This window comes from Eublepharis macularius, chromosome 1 (genome assembly GCF_028583425.1).
Source record: "Eublepharis macularius isolate TG4126 chromosome 1, MPM_Emac_v1.0, whole genome shotgun sequence".
Lineage (NCBI taxonomy): Eukaryota > Metazoa > Chordata > Lepidosauria > Squamata > Eublepharidae > Eublepharis > Eublepharis macularius.
The window spans coordinates 217,152,340-217,170,409 of NC_072790.1; the positions used below are offsets into that span (position 1 = coordinate 217,152,340).

An 18,070-nucleotide genomic window follows, 5' to 3' on the forward strand; every position below is an offset into this window, starting at 1 on the left:
TGGACAAAAATCTGTCTCTTTAATTGTTACTTGGTAAAGTGCCACGTACACCAATTATGCTGCACAAAAATAAAAAGAGTTATAGTAAAGTAGCTTCTTCAACTGAAGTACTGATCCAAATTTTCAAGATACATTGTACACTTCCTACAGGACTCCGTATAACCTGTTTTGTGTTGTACATTTTCTTGTTGAAGCCTTTAAGTACCAAAATTTCTTGTTGAAGACTTAAATTTAAGTACTAAAATAGTGCAACAGATGCTGCCTGCATTTACCAATATAGTAAATGTATAAAAAGAATGAATCTTTGCTTTTGGAAAATACAAATCTAGCTATTTGCCAAGTGATATTAATTAACAGAACACAAGAGAGAGTAGAGACTACCATACACATTTTAACAAACTACCATTATTTGGTCAACACTCCAGTCTTCCAGACGTTTTCAGAACAAGACTGAAAAAGGAAATTCCAGACATACCTTTATCTGCACCAGGAAGTCCCTAAGGTGTTCCTTGAAAGCAGGAATATCCTGATTTAAACTGAAGAGTCCTGTTACAAAGAGCTTAACCTGTGCACTAAGATTTAACACACAGAAAAGCCAATTAATATAACAGCATTTATGCAAACTGTACTAAAAACTCAGATATTAACACACTTACTCTTGCAGATGAGGAAATGCAGATTTAAGGAGATTAGCAACATACTCCTGAATAAACATTTGGTTGTTTACTGGATTTCCAGGGTTTAGAGGAGTACTTATTTTTCCTTCTTCTACTAAGTTGAACATGTATGCAAGAATTGATGCATGCATCGTCAAACCTGGTTGAATACAAGAACAGTATTTAGAACTTGAACATACACCTCCATCTTGACTGTAGCAAAGGCAGGGAGGGCCCAACAGCTCTCTTCCCCTCTGCAATTCTTACCAGCAGTGTGAGATGTGTCTGTTACAACAGAGAAAATGTGTTGAAGAATATCGCAGAAATAAGTCTGATAAAAACTCTGAGCAGCAGCTTCCTCTTGTGCAACATTTTGTAAGAGAGTATAAAGAATCTGAAGGCCTAGGAGAAGGCACAAAAGACCACAGATGAGACTCTTAAAATTTTTAGCTTTGGCATAATTGTTACAAAGTTGGACACACTGGACATTTCATTGGTGCAAGAATGAGATCAGATGATCCTGCTTGATTCCCCTCCTCACTTCAGCCCACAACCAACATGGAGTTCCCCCTCCTGGCATGCGGGTCCCATGTCTCTGGCAATGTCTTTTAAGGGTCACCTGGACAGCTGGGGGAAGGTGAAGATCTGGTTTGAGTAGCAGAACCATAAAATCCAACCTATACTTTCCAGCATCCTAATCAAGTAATTCTCAGAAACCCTTGATGGAAGCAATACTTGTAAGTCAAAGTTTTGAAACTTTTAAATAAAAGTTTTAAAATTTTAAAAAAAGTTTTGAAACTGGTAAAGCACAAGAACTAAACAGGATACAGACAAGTAGTTCAAGTTTCAATCTGCATGCCGGTATACTTTGGTCAGAGTAGATTATGTAGCACAACAAACTGTCTTGGTTCAAACATGCAAGTTTATACAACAAAGCAAGCTTATTCACCTGTATCTGCAACATTTCTCATAGTGTGCTTGAAAGCCCAAATTATAGAGTCCAGTACTAGCTTGAATTGTGCAGGTGGAATGGCCAGGAATGCTGGGAAGCAATGAGAGTTTACTGCTTGTAGTAGTAAGAAAAAGTTTGTTCTGTGTTCAGGATACTCTTCAAAGTCCTAACAGCAGATAAGAAAATAGAAAACAATATTCCATGTATATTTTCACATACACATACACTGCTCTGTCAGGCAATATTCTCCCTCCCATCCCCAAATCCTAACACCAAAGAATTTAGTCTTCAAGACAGCAGCTACATAGCTGTCATGAAGATAGAGGTGATAGTCTCTGATTGATAACTAGTTTCAATATTATGCAAATCAAGGTTTGGTGCATAGTTGCATCATCAGAATACTAGCCATGCAAATTAACACTGAGTATATGATACTTAAGATAGTTTAGCCGTAACAACATCAAAGGGCTCAAGAATGATTCCAAGAATACAGCATTATTTTATATACTTGGCAGCATAGTACAGAAAGCCTTTAAACATTTGAGCATCATGTTTAATCACATTTTACAGTTATATCCCTTAAGTCTCAATGCATGAGGGTGTGTAATATGAGGGAACGATCTCTGGTCAGCCTCAGAACATCTTCACTCTGCTTGATCTTGTATGTGAAACTTCATACAGACAAGGAGGTTTTTTTAGAGAAAGGTACCATACAAAAGTCACACATTGCTGTGAGTGTACCTTTCACAGAAGGGCAACTAAGAATCTATTGGGGCCTATTCCTTCTTAGATTGGAACATAATATATTCCTTCTACTCAGATGAAAGGGTAACAATCCTGTCTGTTGCGTAATTTCCCCACTGGATCTGAAGCCAGAGCTAAGCTCTAGCTTAGTGGAATTCCCACTTAGCCATCTGAAATTTGAGAAGTCTTCACTACAAAAACAGAGTAAAGAGTTAAGTAGGGCAGGATACCTTCTTGAGTACCCTGGAAATAAAGAGGAAGAGGGGACTGGGGATGGGGGCAGGATGAATTTAGCTGATCTGCTGGCTATGCCTGTATCGGAGCATTGATTTGTTCCATCTTAAGATACTGGAACTCAAAAAACTACCTCACTTTTCACTAGGGAGAGAAAAAAAAAGGAGGAAGCAAGAAGATCCACCTGAGGCGTCTCATCCAGTCCCCCCTCAAATAATGATCCAACATGCATGTTGAGAACCTTACTGATATGCTGTTAACAGAATCTTTCAATGTAGTTTCCTGGGTCTGGTTCCCCCCTTGTCAGTTTGCCTGTCCCTTAGAAGTAATATTGGGTTGGATCCAGACTGTACAGGCCATTTCCACCAATTCCTCTTTCCTATGACAAGCTTCTCTCAGTGTCTGGGAGTTACCTATACCTCCAACAACAGCCTTTTGTTGAGATCCTTAGAAATTCTTCCTGTCTTATGTTTATGAGAGGATGCCATGTTAGTATCTTAATTAAACAGTTGAATAGAATGCTTGCACAAACTGAATGCATCTACAGAAGAGCTTCAGCATTAAAGGGATTAGAGAAACGACTACTTCTACAGTATTACCTTATTGATCATATTTAATGTGCATTCAAAGACAGCATCAAATATCTGAGGTATTTCAGCAGTAATATGCCCCCCCAGTTTGTTTACTATGATAGCCATCGTACTAAGTACTTCAGGCTCCCTGGCAGCTGGAACATTCCTCTGGTAATCAATAAGCACTGCATCCAGCAAAGGTGGAACAAAGTTTTCAGCTACCTGAAAAAAAGAAATATGCAATAATATTTTTAATGTAAGTCCAAGTGTAAGATTCAAGTTTATATATCAGTTTGCAGTCCAGTGAGGATGTTGTATTTTACAAGTTCACTTACCATCTGAGGATCGCTGGATCTGCTCACCCAGCCAGAAATTAATTTTAAAGTTTCTCTTTTTACTGTTCTCATACTTCTGATCAGCGGCTGCTTTGTAACCATTTCACCTGAAAGTGTTTGACAACACAATCAAGAACAAATACTTTGAAGAATTAAATATTACCAAGAACTCATGCTTCGATACGAGATGGTCACTAATCTTTGCTTTCAGGCATAAGAACTGTGCAGTTCTGATGCACACTACTCTCAGTCTTCATCCTGGTAATTCTTCTATCACCACTGACTTTAACCATGGTTAATATTAACCAGGGTTTTGAGATCAGCTTCTTTTCCTCTCTTCCCTCAATTAGGATGGTATGTACATCCTCCCCAAGAAGCCAAGCTCTATTCCTGGCAGGAAGATGTGCAGAAACTCTCTTCCTAATGACATTTGGCAATTTAGAAAAATGACCATTTCAGATAGCCTGTTATCATCTGGTGGTGTTTGTTATCCATTAGAGCCTATGTGATGTAATGGAGAGAATGCTAGGCTAGGATGCAGGAGATTCAGGTTTAAATCTTCACTCCTGCCTAAAGTATGCTTCAACCAGTCACTCTTAGCCTATCCTGATGATGAATGGGGAACAAAGAATCACACGTGCTATCCTGAGCTTTTTGGACAAAGGGCAGAATAAAAAAATGTACTAGCAAGCTAGATTTGTTTGGGTATCCAGCCAGTTTTTAAACTAATTTTAAAATAAGAGAATATTGATGTACAACAAGAATAAAATCCTCCTCATATATTAAAAACAAGTCTACCCAAATAAGCAACGTCTGCAAAAACAAGATGTACAAAACTCCTGGCACTTCTTCTTTAGTGGCATGTATAGCAAGCTTTCATGAATCTGTTCTAATTCTTATACTGGTCTTTATTTACGTAAACTATGCTGAGCAGAAATTGTGAAGATGGGCATGTATTTTCAAATCAAACCATGCTTAAGATATCTGGGCTTCCCTCACTACCAGACAACACAAATTACTTTGGGCTGGACACAACCAGCCTTTCCATGAGTGAAAGATGGAGAAGAGGCTAAGCTGGAGGATCACAAGACCCATAAGACAAAATCTACATGAGATGGGAACTATAGAGGAAGGAAATTGGGAGAGATTGAGCAGGAAAGCTGGTAGAATCCAACCTTAAGTGGAAAGGTGATATTTTAACATAATCCAGAATAAAAGCATCAAAATTTTAAAAGTATTTGCAATGTTAAGACTCTTACCATTTGCCTGAATAGCTGCAGAAATGTTTTCACTTAGGCACTTGTACACATTCAGCATATCCAAGTAGATTCTTCCCAGCTGAATCACAAAGGGATGCCCAACAGCTTTACATGCTCTCACGTTGGTTTTCAGGATGCTACCCAATTGTTTAACAGTTTCAGAATCCTTTAGGATATCAACGTTCTGTTGACAGAAATAAGCCATATTTGTATGTACAACGTAAGACTATAAGAACAACTGTGCTGGATCAGATTATTGGCCCATCTAGTTCAGCATCCTATCTCACATATCGGCCAACCAATTCTTCTGAAGAGACCACAACAAGTCATAAAGGCTGAGGCCTTCTTCTGATGTTGCTTCCTGTCACTGGTATTCAGAGGTATATTGCCTCTAGACTTGAGATTCCCTTTAATACATGGCTAATAGTCACTGAAAGACCTATCCACCAAGAATCTGCCTAATCCCCTTTTAAAGCGGTCTATGCCTGTGGTCATCACATCCTCCAGTAGCATATTCCATATCTTAAATCACTTGTCATATAAAGCAGAATTTCCTTTTGTCCATCCTGAATCTACTTCCCATCAACTGTACTGAATGTCCCTGAGTTCTAGTATTTTGGGAGAGGAAGAAAAAGTTCTGTCCATTCTCGACCCCATGCATATTTCTGTAAAATTCTATTATGTCCCCTCTCAGTCATCTCTTTTCTGAATTGCAAAATCCCAGACTCCTCAGCCTTTCCTCCAAGGAAAGGTGCTTCAGCCCCTTAACCATCCTGGTGGCCCTCTTCTGTACTTCTTCCAGCTCTGCAATGTCTTTTTTGAAATACATTAACAGAACTCCACACAGTATTCCAAATGAAGCTGCACCACAGACCTATTACAGGGATATTATCATATTAACTGTTTAATTTCAATTGCTTTCCTAACAATCCCTAAAGTTTGCCCTTTTCATTGCTGCAGCAAACTGGGCTGACATTTTCATTGAGCTATTATTATAACCCTAAGGCCTCCTCCACCCGCAGTCCCAGCAAGTTCAGACCCCATTAGTATATACTTAAAAGTTGGAATTTTTTTTCCAATTTGCCATCACCTTACACTTACCTACATTGAACTTCATTCCCCACATTGTTGCCCACTCACTCAATTGGTGGAAATCTTCCTGGAGCTCTTCACACTCAGCCTGGATTTTCACCATCCTGAATAAATTGTTTCATCTGCAAACTTGGCCACTATACTGCTCACCTTCAGTTCCAGATCATTTATAAATTAAATAGAACCAGCCTCACTAGCAACTCTTCCAGGACCCTACTGTTTACTTCAGTCCATTACAATAACTGTCTATTTACCTTCTGCTTCCTGTTGTTTTACCAATTTTTAATCCCTAGATGGACCCGTTCTGTTATCCCATGGCTGCTAAACTTGCTCTGGTGAGGTACTTTGTCAAAATCCTTTTGGAGTCCAAGTATATGATGTTTATTGGGTTACCATTATCTACATGTTTGTTCACTTTATCAAAGAACTCCAAAAGGTGGGTTGGGTAGGACTTCGCTTTGAAGAAGCCATGCCAATTTTTCTCAGCAGGCTTTGTTCCTCTATGTGCATAATAATTCTATCTAGATGAGGCATATCTTTCAAACAGTTTTAAATCCAACTAGCAGGTATTGTCACTTCAATTTGGTTTAAAAAGCTTCAGAAACAGATATCCAATCCAAGCATTACAGGACTGCTTTTCATTCAGCAAGAAGGAAGGACTAAAGTAATCTTGTGTGAATGGATCTTAAAGGAGTAATAAAAGTACTCAAGGAAAAACTGAGTACAGTGATTTGCCTAAGAAGGTTCTTTCATATAAGGCTCTCCACTATGGCAAACTAGGGGTGTGCACCCCGAAAATATTTGGAAATACCCAAAACACGAAGCAGCGATTCAGGTATTTGAATCGATTCGGAATGCTCTGTAAAGATTCGGAGCATTCCAAAGTGATTCAAGGGGCTGGGTTTCTCCTAGCACACCCCTCACCCTCCCCACTTAATCCCGTTCCCTCCAACCCACTTACCTGTCCCTTTAAAGGGCCCTTTAAACTATCAGCTGGCAGGCGGGGGATCCCCCCTGCCGCCTGATAGTTTAAAGGGCCCTTTCCTGCTGCTTGCAAGCGGCAGGGCCCTTTAAACACCCCAAACCCCCACTCCCTCCCACTTACATTGGCTCTATCACTGTGGTGGTGGAGGCTGCAGCCCAGCAGCAGTGGCTCCAGCCTTCTCTGCCGCCCTGCGGGCCCACGCAGCAGCAGAGGAGGCCAAAAAGGGAAGCTCTGGAAAGGGGGAGACTTTGAAGAGAAGTAGGTTCCCAGCGCTGCTTGCAAGCCTCACGGGGAGCCTCCTTCCCTTCAAAGTCTCCTCCCGCTCCCCGGCAGGCTGCACTCAGCAGCTTGTCAGGGAAACCCCTGACAAGCAGCTGAGTCAGGGAGAGGGAAATTTAAACCTCGGCAGGCTGTACTCAGCTGGTGGTTTAAATGTCCCTCTTCCTCCTGCTGCACAGCAGCATGGAGAGGGACATTTCAACCCCCTGCCCTGAAGCTACACAAATAGCTTCGGGAATCTTTGATTCAGGGTTTCTGAAACAGCTCGGGTATGTCGGGGCCGTTTCAGAAATCCCGAATCTTTGCGATTTGGGTCCAATTCGGGTATTTTTCCCGAATTGGAAACCCGAAGCGCACATCCCTATGGCAAACAGAAAAGAACCAAGAATGGAGTTTGCCTATTTTCAGTTTTTGCAGAGCATGAATAAGTACTTTGCTGAAGAAAGAAACTAATGGTAGCATCCAACCAGCTTCTCTACTGGTGAAAAAGGAAGGGGTCCACTCTGAACACCCAAAAAGGCTATGTTGTTGATCACAGGACACACATGGACAAAACCAATGTAGGATGGTGACTGTAGTAAGGAGTGTTGAATGACACTGAGTAGACAAGCTGTCTGGATCCAACCCAAGAATTGTCTAGATGAGCTATATACAATGCATTATCCCTAACACAAATGTGACACAAACTACAGAGATGAAGTTTTCCTAGAATCAACCCACATGCCAAACTATGTCCAATTTCATTAGGATTATTTTTCTACGCAAGGCAAACAATGCATGCAAAAAAATGTAGCATCTCCTTACTTTTGTAGCCTGTTGAATTATGCTGTCCCATACTTGATTAGGGAGTAACATGTACTTCTCTATCAAATGCTCCTGTACTGTCTGGTCGGTCTGAGCCCCAATCATATATCCAACTGCTTCATAAAAAGTATGCACCTAGTTGGAAGTAACAAATATACTAGAACATATAATTGAATAAACAGAAAATTCAGAAACAATCCTACTAAATGTACTTTCAAATTCAGATTGCTCTGAAAGTGCATGCTCAGACAAAATTATCTGCTCAAACTTCTTATTCTTATGATATCATGTGTAGTCTGTTCAGAGCTCAAGAATCCAAATATCTATATGCAATCCAAGTATCTGTTTTAATCTTAAACATGAACTCATATTAGTTAATCTAAGTCAGATCCCCCCCCCCATTAATGCATATTGTCACCATTGCTATGCAACACATTTATTTCCCATTCACAATGCCAGCTGGGTCCTATTTACTTTTTAAAAAACACTATTAGCAATATTTATGGGTAGTAGTAATAAAAATAACAGTAATAACACATCATAATACAAATAAAACAACCATGAACGATTAACAACAACCATCAAAGCAGGAGTGTTTGCAACTGCTCTGTACCTCTCTCTACTACTCCCATATTTCTTACTGCCAGAGTTTACATAAAGTTTTCTTGCTTCCCCTTTATCATGATACATCAAGCAATGAACAACAGAATTCTACATACCTGCTGAGGCTGAAGATCACAAATGATTGTATTAATGTTGTTCAGGATCTCATCAATAAATGGCATTACCTCTCCCACCTGGACTTGAACAAAGTGTCGGCGGCATTTCTGCGCTATTTTAATGAAAGTATCACAAGCCATGTCCTGGACACCATCATGGGTTTCTAAAAGAGAGAGAGAGAGAGAGATCCAAATTGGGAAGATAAACCTCTCTCATTCCCCCCCATTTTTGAGTTTTAACACTGTCATGTACTAACTGCATTGCTATCTCTCATGGGTTTTTTGGTGGTGGTGGTGGGAGTCTTGAACTGGCTACAGAACAGAACTATAAAGCAGCTTTTGGAGGACTTGCCTACTTCCCTTTCCTAAATCTAGGTACCACATTTAGCATATTTTATTTGCTCTAGATATCATCAGGCCAAGGAAATGCTTATTAGTATGGAATAGTTTTCTTAGAATTTGGTAAACTACTCAGACCCAGTGAATAAATGTATATATGATGTATACACACCCGTTTCCCAAAGTCCTCTGTGTCTTTAGTATCAAAAGAATAAACATTTCAACTTAAGAGAGAAGAGAAGGTTAAGGTACTATGAAAAACTTAAAACTTCAAGGTACCATGCATAAATTCAAAGAGCTTGTTGACAACAGTCTTCAGAAATTTCCAGTGGGCTCTCAAAAACCTTGGATACTGCCCCACTATGTACATGATATTAGATGCAATAATAGCTTTGTTATCCTTTCCACGTTTCTGCTCACAGAGCCCCAGAAGGTCCTACAAAGGAAAAACATTTGAGCAACAATGTGAATGTTTCCATTTTTAGCTGTAATAAAAACTGTTAACCACTGCTGTACTATACCATGAATTTAATATTTAAAAGTATTCCTTTATCAGCTAAGTGAAAAAGCTCAATATATACAATGCACAAAATTGTCTATTCTTCTTAACAAGTGCTTCTTTTCTAGCATAAACCTTATGATTATGACCAACATAGAACTTTATATACAAGGTCCGTAAAACGAACAGATCCTGAGCCAAGAATCTAACTTAACTTCCCCAATGACTGTTTGACTGAGTTTTATTTACTCATCACCCTATTCAGGAAGCGCCATTAAATGACTGAATTAACTGCTGCTCTTCTATTTTTGACTCACAACAGTGATTAACTGTTATATTTCACCTCCATGACACCCCCTAGCCATTTCTACAGACAAGTCTGGCCACACGTAAGCTTAGTATATCCAGCTACTGCCACCTACTTCAAAAATGCCTACCGAACCTCATCTTTTCTTGAAAAATTGGATTATTTCCTTGGAAATCTAATTAACCTCTATCCAACCATACCTTTATTACTGTTACAAGAAACCTTTTCTCATCTTCTTCATGCATTGCTCCACTAATTGAGCCTATAGCCCAACACAGAGTGTTTAGATTTTTCCATGACCACTCAGTACCATTTACTTGATTGTGAAGTTTCTCTGTCATTATTCGTTCAGTATCTGCATAATCCAGATGGGTAAGGTAAACTGGAAGAATAGGATTTACAAACTTAGTTATCCTTTGAAGAGAGGGATTTTGATTTCAGGATAAATAAATAATGGGCACCTCCTCCCCTACACTGCCCCCCTGAAGCTATAGAGTGCTCTGCCAAGAGGAGAGACACATGCTTCCATCACAGCTAGATGCTAATAAGAGCACTAAGGATTATTTTACATTTGTCAAGCTTTTCTAGGCATTTGTTTCCTACCTTTTCCCAAACTCAGGAAAGGTAACAAAACATCACCATGAATATTTAAAAATACTGCTATACAGCTATAGTTTTTTAAATGTACTTTATACACATTACAATATTATTATAGCCTACAAGGCAGGCCAGTATTATCACCATATTGCAGATTGTGAAAATAGGCTAACAGTGTTAAGCCTAAGAAGAGTTACTCCACTCTAAGCCCACTGATGTCAATGAGCTTAGATTGGAGTAACTCTTCTTAAGATTGCACTGTAAGAGTTTAAGGCTCTCAAAGCATTTGAGGCCATGGTCATCATTTGAAGTGGCCTCCTGGATCACTTATACTATGCTTAATTGTTTATGGTTTTGTATATTTTAATTGCTTTAATGATGTGTTGTGGGGTGTTGGTTTTAAAAGACAGTTTTATTATGTATGTTGTAATTTGTTAGCCACTTTTGTGGCCCTTGTGAGGGCAGAGGCAAGGTAGAATTTTTTGTAAAATAAAATAAATAAAATTGCCATAAAATAGTAAAGTAAAATTAGCATACCTAATGTTTCCCTCATGTTCTTGTACAAATTGATAGAATCAGTATCTTTCATGAATTCTCGTACGACTTCCCCTTGGTCATTTTCCACAACTAGTACTTCTTCTGGCTTTGCCATACGGCTAACCATCAACAATCGAACCTATATTTAAGAAAAATACCACAATGGGTTGCAGTACATATGGCGTTATTTCAAGCAAGACATTTCTGAATCTTTATATGGATGTTTAGCAGCAAGGCTATGCATTTTATGACATGAAGTAGACAAGTGTGCGTGTGAACTCATCACTAAAAATGTCTGCATCAGTAGACACAGAATCCAACTAGAAAGCTCCTTTTCTATGTGGGGTATTTAAATAAGGGCATGAAAAAACTTTTACTGGCTAGAGCAAAGTAAATTTATAAAGCACTGATAATGGATTTTATAAGTGCTATGATCAATATGTATTTTTGAAAAGTCATGATCAGAATTCTCCCAAGAGAAATGAAAAAACCTAGATCCAGCACCTCCTCTTCCTGTAAGCGAAAGACGCTTTTTGGGAAGAAGGCACGGAATATTAGTTTGTGAGTGGAGCTCTGCTCATATTTCTCTGGATACCACCTATTAGTTGAAACAACCAGCTTCTGTGAATCACTAGAATTGTTTAGATTTCTGATACTACTCTTGCTGAAGGCAACAAGCCCATGAGTCTTAAAACACAGATAAAAGGGACTATTAACAAACCAGAAGATTCCCATTACCTTGGACAAGACAGGTAGATAAAGTTGTCTCCTGGGAGGAACATCAAAATGCTGAGTCCCCGAAAGTAATGGAGAAGCAGATGTTGAAAATGGATTCTCTCGATATAGTTCAGCAGCCAGGTGATTCCAGTACTCCAAACATATCTTGAAGATTTCGGTTTCCTCAACTTCAGAAACCAGAAGCATGTAATGAAGAGCCTAAAATAAATGTATACAGAAGCATGATTTCTGAATCAACATTTGAGAAGGCAAAGTTATCTCTTTTTGACACATCTTGAAGCACATAAAAAAGAGAACTTTATGGCTTGATCAGGCTTTGGTGAGACTGCTCGAAAATATTTTTATGACTACTTTCTCCCTCAACGGAGGAACCAGTTGGTGCCCCACCACAAATAGTGAATATGTCGTGCAGTCAGTATTTTGTAAACAACAAAAAATAAAAGAAAAAAAAATAAGGAGAAATATGATCATGTGCACACATCAGGAATAAACAACTGCTTGGGATTCTTATTTCACTGTACCAGAGGAGTTAGCCGTGTTAGTCTGTAGTAGCAAAATCAAAAAGAGTCCAGTAGCACCTTTAAGACTAACCAATTTTATTATAGCATAAGCTTTCAAGAATCAAGTTCTCTTCGTCAGATGCCTGATCAGTTTTGATCAGGCATCTGACGAAGAGAACTTGATTCTCGAAAGCTTATGCTATAATAAAATTGGTTAGTCTTAAAGGTGCTACTGGACTCTTTTTGATTTTATTTCACTGTACAAAGGGTTTCCTAGTCTAAATGGTCAGAAACAGTCATCTTGGCTGATCTGTGTTTACAGTCCTCATGTACAGCAATGTGTTTGAAGTGGTTCTTGCATAGGCATGAAATCCATATATATTCACTGCACAATGACCATTAAGAACTGGGCCACTCACTGAGGTAACAGATGACCTAGTGTTTGAGACAGATTTCAGGTCTAATAAAAAACTAGTCTGCTCATTAGATCAATTTCAGCTTACTTTTCAAGACCCACCTGTCAGATAGAGGACCAAGATTCAGAAATTAGTGTGAATACAATAGGTGAGTGGTACACACCTGTGAATCCTTGAGATTCATACCACATCGCACCTCAGGGTTGTGCTGCATATTACAGAACTGTTACATACAACACACATTTCAGTATGCTTAATGCTACAAGATTATTCAGTTGATCATTAATAATGATTTCTAACAAGCCAACAGATGTATTAATTGAAATACTTGAGGCATTCTTGAGGAGATTTGTCCTGGCATAGATGGAACAAAATTCAAAAGGGAAAAAAAAACTTACTTCCATCAAAGTCTCCCTCAGATTTAAACGTTTTTCTATAAGTTGACCATGCTCTTTTAGAAAAGTACAGAGAAACAAGCTGAGATTCTGAATGAAGTTCTGTTCATCATCTTTCCCATTTGAGTATGCAAGTCGAATATTGGTATTCAAAGGAAGCATCTAGAAAGAGAGAGCCCCATTATAAACTAGAACATGAAACCTTGTTGATTTCAGCATTATCTTAAAGATAATTGCTTTACATATTTGCTATTATGAACCATGACCTCAAATATGCCATTCAATAATAAAAAATATTCCATGCCTCCTACATTTTGGAGATCTAGTTAGATTACTACTGTAAATGCTTATCTATATACAAAACAAAAGCTGTCTGTTAGTTTGTGGTATGTGGAAACTGGGAGATGAGAGGATAAAGCAGAACTTATCAACAAGGTAGTTCAAATGATTTTTCCCTCGTATCAAATACCTGTTTTACAACTAACCCATGTAAAGAGAGCAAAAAGAGCAATGCTCACACCCCCCCCACCGTAATATTATCCATAAATTGCCAAACATATTTCAGTTAGCCACTGCAGGGTAAGGTTTATATTATCATGGTTTGTTTTTGTTTGATTGCAGAGAAACAATAGATCTACTGAAATCAATGAGATTTAAGCCCAAGTCTGAACAATTTTTGCAGAACTTAGCTTACTACACACAGAAAGATGCATATTTAAATGCATGACCTGCAGTAACCTTACAGAATCACAGACCTTCTAGTCTAACCCCCTGCCCAATGCAGGATGAGCCTAAAGCATCCCTGACAAATATTCATCCAGCCTCTTCTTGAAAATTGCCAGTGAAGGGGGGCTCACCACCTCCCTAGGCAGCTGCTTCCACCTTTGAACTACTCTGACTGTGAAAAAGTTTTTCCTAATATCCAGCTGGTACCTTTCTGCATGTAATTTAAGCCCGTTGTTTTGAGTCCTATCCTCTGCTGCCAACTGGAATAGCTCCTTGCCCTCCTCCAAATGACAGCCTTTCAAATATTTAAAGAGAGCAATCATGTCCCCCCTCAATCTCCTCTTCTCCAAACTAAACATTCCCAAGGCCCTCAGCCTTTCCTCGTAGGGCTCAGTCTCCAGACCCCTGATCATTCTCGTCGCTCTCTTCCGCACCTTCTCAATTTTGTCCAAATCCTTTTTGTAGTGAGGCCTCCAGAACTGCACACAGTAATCCAGGCACGGCCTGACCAAGGCAGTATAGAGAGGGACTATGACCTCCTGCGATTTTGATGCAATGGCCCTTTTGATACAATCCAGGACTGAGTTTGCCTTTTTTGCCACCACATCACACTGACTGCTCATATTTAGTTTACTGTCCACTCTTACTCCAAGATCTTTTCACATACACTACTATCCAGAAGTGTATCCCCCATCCTGTATTTGTGCTTCACATTTTTGTGGCCCAGATGTAATACTGTGCACTTATCTATATTGAATTGTATCCTGTTCACAACCACCCACATAAAAAGTGAATACTGAACGTCACATAATTGAACTTTAAATGACAAATTATTGCCTGAATCTAAAAATGCAGTAACCAGAGAAATATGGCATTAGAAAATTCTGTATCAGGCAAGTTTAAATATAGTGGCTGTTCCCACAAGCGTTTTGGAATCAGAAGCTCTTCTGGTTGCCTCATCCCTGAGCCAATGGTGTCATCCTGCCAACAGAAGTCTGGAATGAGCCTATCCACTGCCACTTACTAATGCTGTCCTTCTGCAAACTGTTATTGAAGACTACATACAGACTTGCTACCCAGGAGTGCTGCCCCTGCAAGCACAGTATTGTATTAAAGGGGAGTGGAGAGTACTCTCATGTCATAGCTGACTTATGGTGACCCCTGGTGGGGTTTTCATGGCAAGAGACTAACATAGGTGGTTTGCCATTGCCTGCCTTCCTCTGCCACCGCCCAAGCCTGCGGGGTGGTGGGGAAGGCCGGAGCTGCCTCCTCCGGTCCTTCCTGCACCTCAAATGGCCATGATGTGCCAGCGCCGTGGTGGCCATTTGAGGGGAGGAAGGGCTTTCTCCGCCTCCTCCAGCCCTTCCTGCCCCTCAAATGGCCACCGCGGCACTGGCACGCAGCAGCCATTTGAGGGGCAGGAAGGGCCGGAGGAGGCGGCTCCGGCCTTCCCCACCACCCCACAGGCTCGGGCGGCAGTGGCAGAGGAGCCGGTCTGGAGCCACTGCAAGGTAGGTGGCGGCGGCGGCGGCGGGGGGGGGGGGGGTGTTAATGTTTAAAGGGCCCCGCCGCTGCTTGCAAACAGTGGCGGGGCCCTTTAAACAAGCCCCGAAGCTTTCTGAATGCTTTGGAAAGCTTTGCTTCGGTATTCCGAAATGGGGCCAGCATGCTGGCCCCGCTTCGGGGAATACCGAAGCATTCCAAATCGGGTTGCTTCGGGTAACTTTACCCAAAGCAAAACCTGAAGCGCACAGCCCTACTGAGAAACGAAAACTACTGCAAAGAGGATCAGAGAAGTGAGCAGCCTGCTCACTCAATGATATACAACAAAAAAATAGAAGGGACTGAAACCAATAGAAGGGATATCAATTTAGTGGGCAAATTGGGAGATTCTATGTTGTACCAGTTCAAAGTTACCTGTTTCAACTGCATCATGGTCAAGGTAAAGAGGGTGACAAACTGTTCCTCATACTGACTGACACTGACACCAGCAATTTCAGTGAGGCACTTCAAAGAGACATTTCGGAACATGGGGACATTTAAGAACTGCAAAAAAAAACCATAATGGTTAGCTACAATAAAGTTCCCTTGTTAGCTACAGAAGATGATCTCTTTAGAGCAAATACTTACTTTGTATATTAGTGTGCTGATTAGCTTGGTCTCAAAAATGTAACCAAGTGGAATCCAGTTAAGGAATCGTAGCAAAGTTTCCAAAGTTGCATGAACAAGGGGAGCATTTTGCGAATTTTCCTGTTAACGAAAGTCACATATAAGCAAATCTGACTTTTACTGGGTAATGACTTTATAAAAGGTTTAGTGCGTTAGACTTACCATCACAAACTGACACAGTTGAAATATCTGCGAGAATTCATTGCACATGCTACAAGAAACAGAAGAGAAATTCAGCCTCTATTATGTCTGGCATGCCATACTTCGGCACTGCTCTATAGGTTCTCCACAGTAGCTCAAGACAACCACCATCCAGATCACAAAGCGAAAGCAGGAAAATGCAAAAGTACATTTCTTTTACAAACAGAACTTTAATACAGTTCCATTTCTAAATCAGGTTAAACTAAACTGTTTAGAGTTTAGGAACCAAGTAAGAGTGGCAGTTGTCAAAAATACATGCAACAGAATACCACCAATTCGAACTGGAAAGCAGCACAAACTACATACAGCATAAATACCAGTTACTTGCCTGTCTTTCAAGTGTTTGGCTTTCACTTGAGTTATCTGTCCACTGGAAAAATCAAAAACCTCTTCGCTTAGCAGTTTTAATATTACCATGTTGTTCTGGCAAAGGCTTTCACTTGTCCTGCTGGCCCCCACTATATCACTGATGAATGTTGGCCAATGTTTTGGCCACTCCTGTTTTAGTATCTGAAAGGGAGGAACATCTCATGTTATAAGAGCAGCTTTCTCTCCACTCAATTTCTGCAAAGGGAGTATTTTAAGGCTAGAATTTTGAGGCTAGAAATTAACCTTACCTGAACAAGAATCATATTCAGTTTCCCAATATATACCTTCTCTTTCTAAAGGAGGGAGAAAAATATGGGTTAGTTAAGTCTTCACTAATTAGCAAGGAACCTACAAGTCAGTTCCCTGGTCTTACTCACTTCCACACATGATGGGTCCGATGAAGTCTTGATAATTAAGCCAACAACATACTTTTTGATACCTACAAGACATTAAACAACTCATTACATATAAATCTAAAAGTGCAGAAAAATAACACATTACTATATCCTGTTTTCTTAAGAATGAAGTTAAGCCAAGCCAGAGTGCCATCTACATATTAGCAAATTTAGCTTCGTAAGTATTCCATTTTATACACTATACTGAAGAACCAATACCTACGAACCTCATGAAATTAATTGCTACAGGAGAACTGGGCTTGATTCCCCACTCCTCCACTGGGTGGTCTTGGGTCAATCACAGCTCTTTGGAGCTCTCTCATCCCCACCCACCTCACAGGATGATTGTTATGAGGAGAGTAATAACACACTTTTTCATCTAAAATACCTAAACTGGCATTACCTCACAAGTAGTATAAAATATCTATGCTAAAGACCATATCAACCAATTAATATACACTGATTAGGAAATATCTGAAATCAAAGTTGTAACTTGATTTCAATCTTTTAAAATAGTACATTCTGAACTTCCCATTAGAGCTTAAAAACTGCTTTCATCGCTACAGGCAATATCACTTGAGAAAAAGCCCTACAGACACCACAAGGTAATACAGTTGTTCAAATAAGCAATTAAAAAAAACCACACTGATAAAGCATGTTTTGCCTGTCACATGGCTTCTAATTTACAACTGTGAAAATAGCATTCTTATACCAGAGTGGAGGAGACAGTTTCCACTCAAGATGTCCCCCAAATAAAAGCATGAATGTTGAACAATGTCTCAGATCACAACCTCTCAAGTGTAGGCACAAACATAATGTAAAGCTTGAAAAGAGGCTTGTATCATGCATCTCTCTTAATGTATGCTAGTGCCTTTTTGTCAGCCCACTCTACTGCACCATTAAACCATCTAGTTTTCCACCTCTGGGCCCTCTAAACCACTATGGGATTCTTTACATCATGGTTCCCATCAGACTACAGTCTCCCTCACTTCCTTCCTCCAATTAACAGTCTCCTTTACCACTCACTATGAACCCTTTTACCATACTTAGCTTAGATGTTTTACTACTTGACACTACCCAATTTGCAGGTATCTGCACCAATTTTCCTTCTCTCCAATATTCATACTCAGCTCCCACAACCAGATTGCTCCTGCTAACCCTCAGATTTGAAGCCTCTTAACTTCTATCTTTTGATTCCCCTTGTAAATATAGGAGAAATTTTGTACTATAGTTTAAACACATTTTTCTTTT

General features: G+C 39.8%; 1 protein-coding gene across 1 annotated transcript in view; it reads right to left on the reverse strand.

The window, feature by feature from the left end:
* The window catches only part of XPO1 (exportin 1), a 41,062-nt gene that overhangs the window by 1,614 nt on the left and 21,378 nt on the right, over positions 1-18,070 (reverse strand). The window contains exons 5-24 of the mRNA XM_054987590.1: positions 16,802-16,863; positions 16,673-16,717; positions 16,384-16,565; positions 16,017-16,065; positions 15,816-15,935; positions 15,603-15,731; positions 12,963-13,121; positions 11,649-11,846; positions 10,911-11,049; positions 9,977-10,158; positions 9,250-9,406; positions 8,632-8,795; positions 7,913-8,047; positions 4,753-4,936; positions 3,494-3,600; positions 3,186-3,380; positions 1,606-1,774; positions 924-1,058; positions 657-816; positions 476-572 (exon numbers count right to left, since the gene is read on the reverse strand). Coding sequence (XP_054843565.1) covers positions 476-572; positions 657-816; positions 924-1,058; positions 1,606-1,774; positions 3,186-3,380; positions 3,494-3,600; positions 4,753-4,936; positions 7,913-8,047; positions 8,632-8,795; positions 9,250-9,406; positions 9,977-10,158; positions 10,911-11,049; positions 11,649-11,846; positions 12,963-13,121; positions 15,603-15,731; positions 15,816-15,935; positions 16,017-16,065; positions 16,384-16,565; positions 16,673-16,717; positions 16,802-16,863 — 2,768 coding nt within the window. The remainder of the gene's footprint in view (positions 1-475; positions 573-656; positions 817-923; positions 1,059-1,605; positions 1,775-3,185; positions 3,381-3,493; positions 3,601-4,752; positions 4,937-7,912; positions 8,048-8,631; positions 8,796-9,249; positions 9,407-9,976; positions 10,159-10,910; positions 11,050-11,648; positions 11,847-12,962; positions 13,122-15,602; positions 15,732-15,815; positions 15,936-16,016; positions 16,066-16,383; positions 16,566-16,672; positions 16,718-16,801; positions 16,864-18,070) is intronic.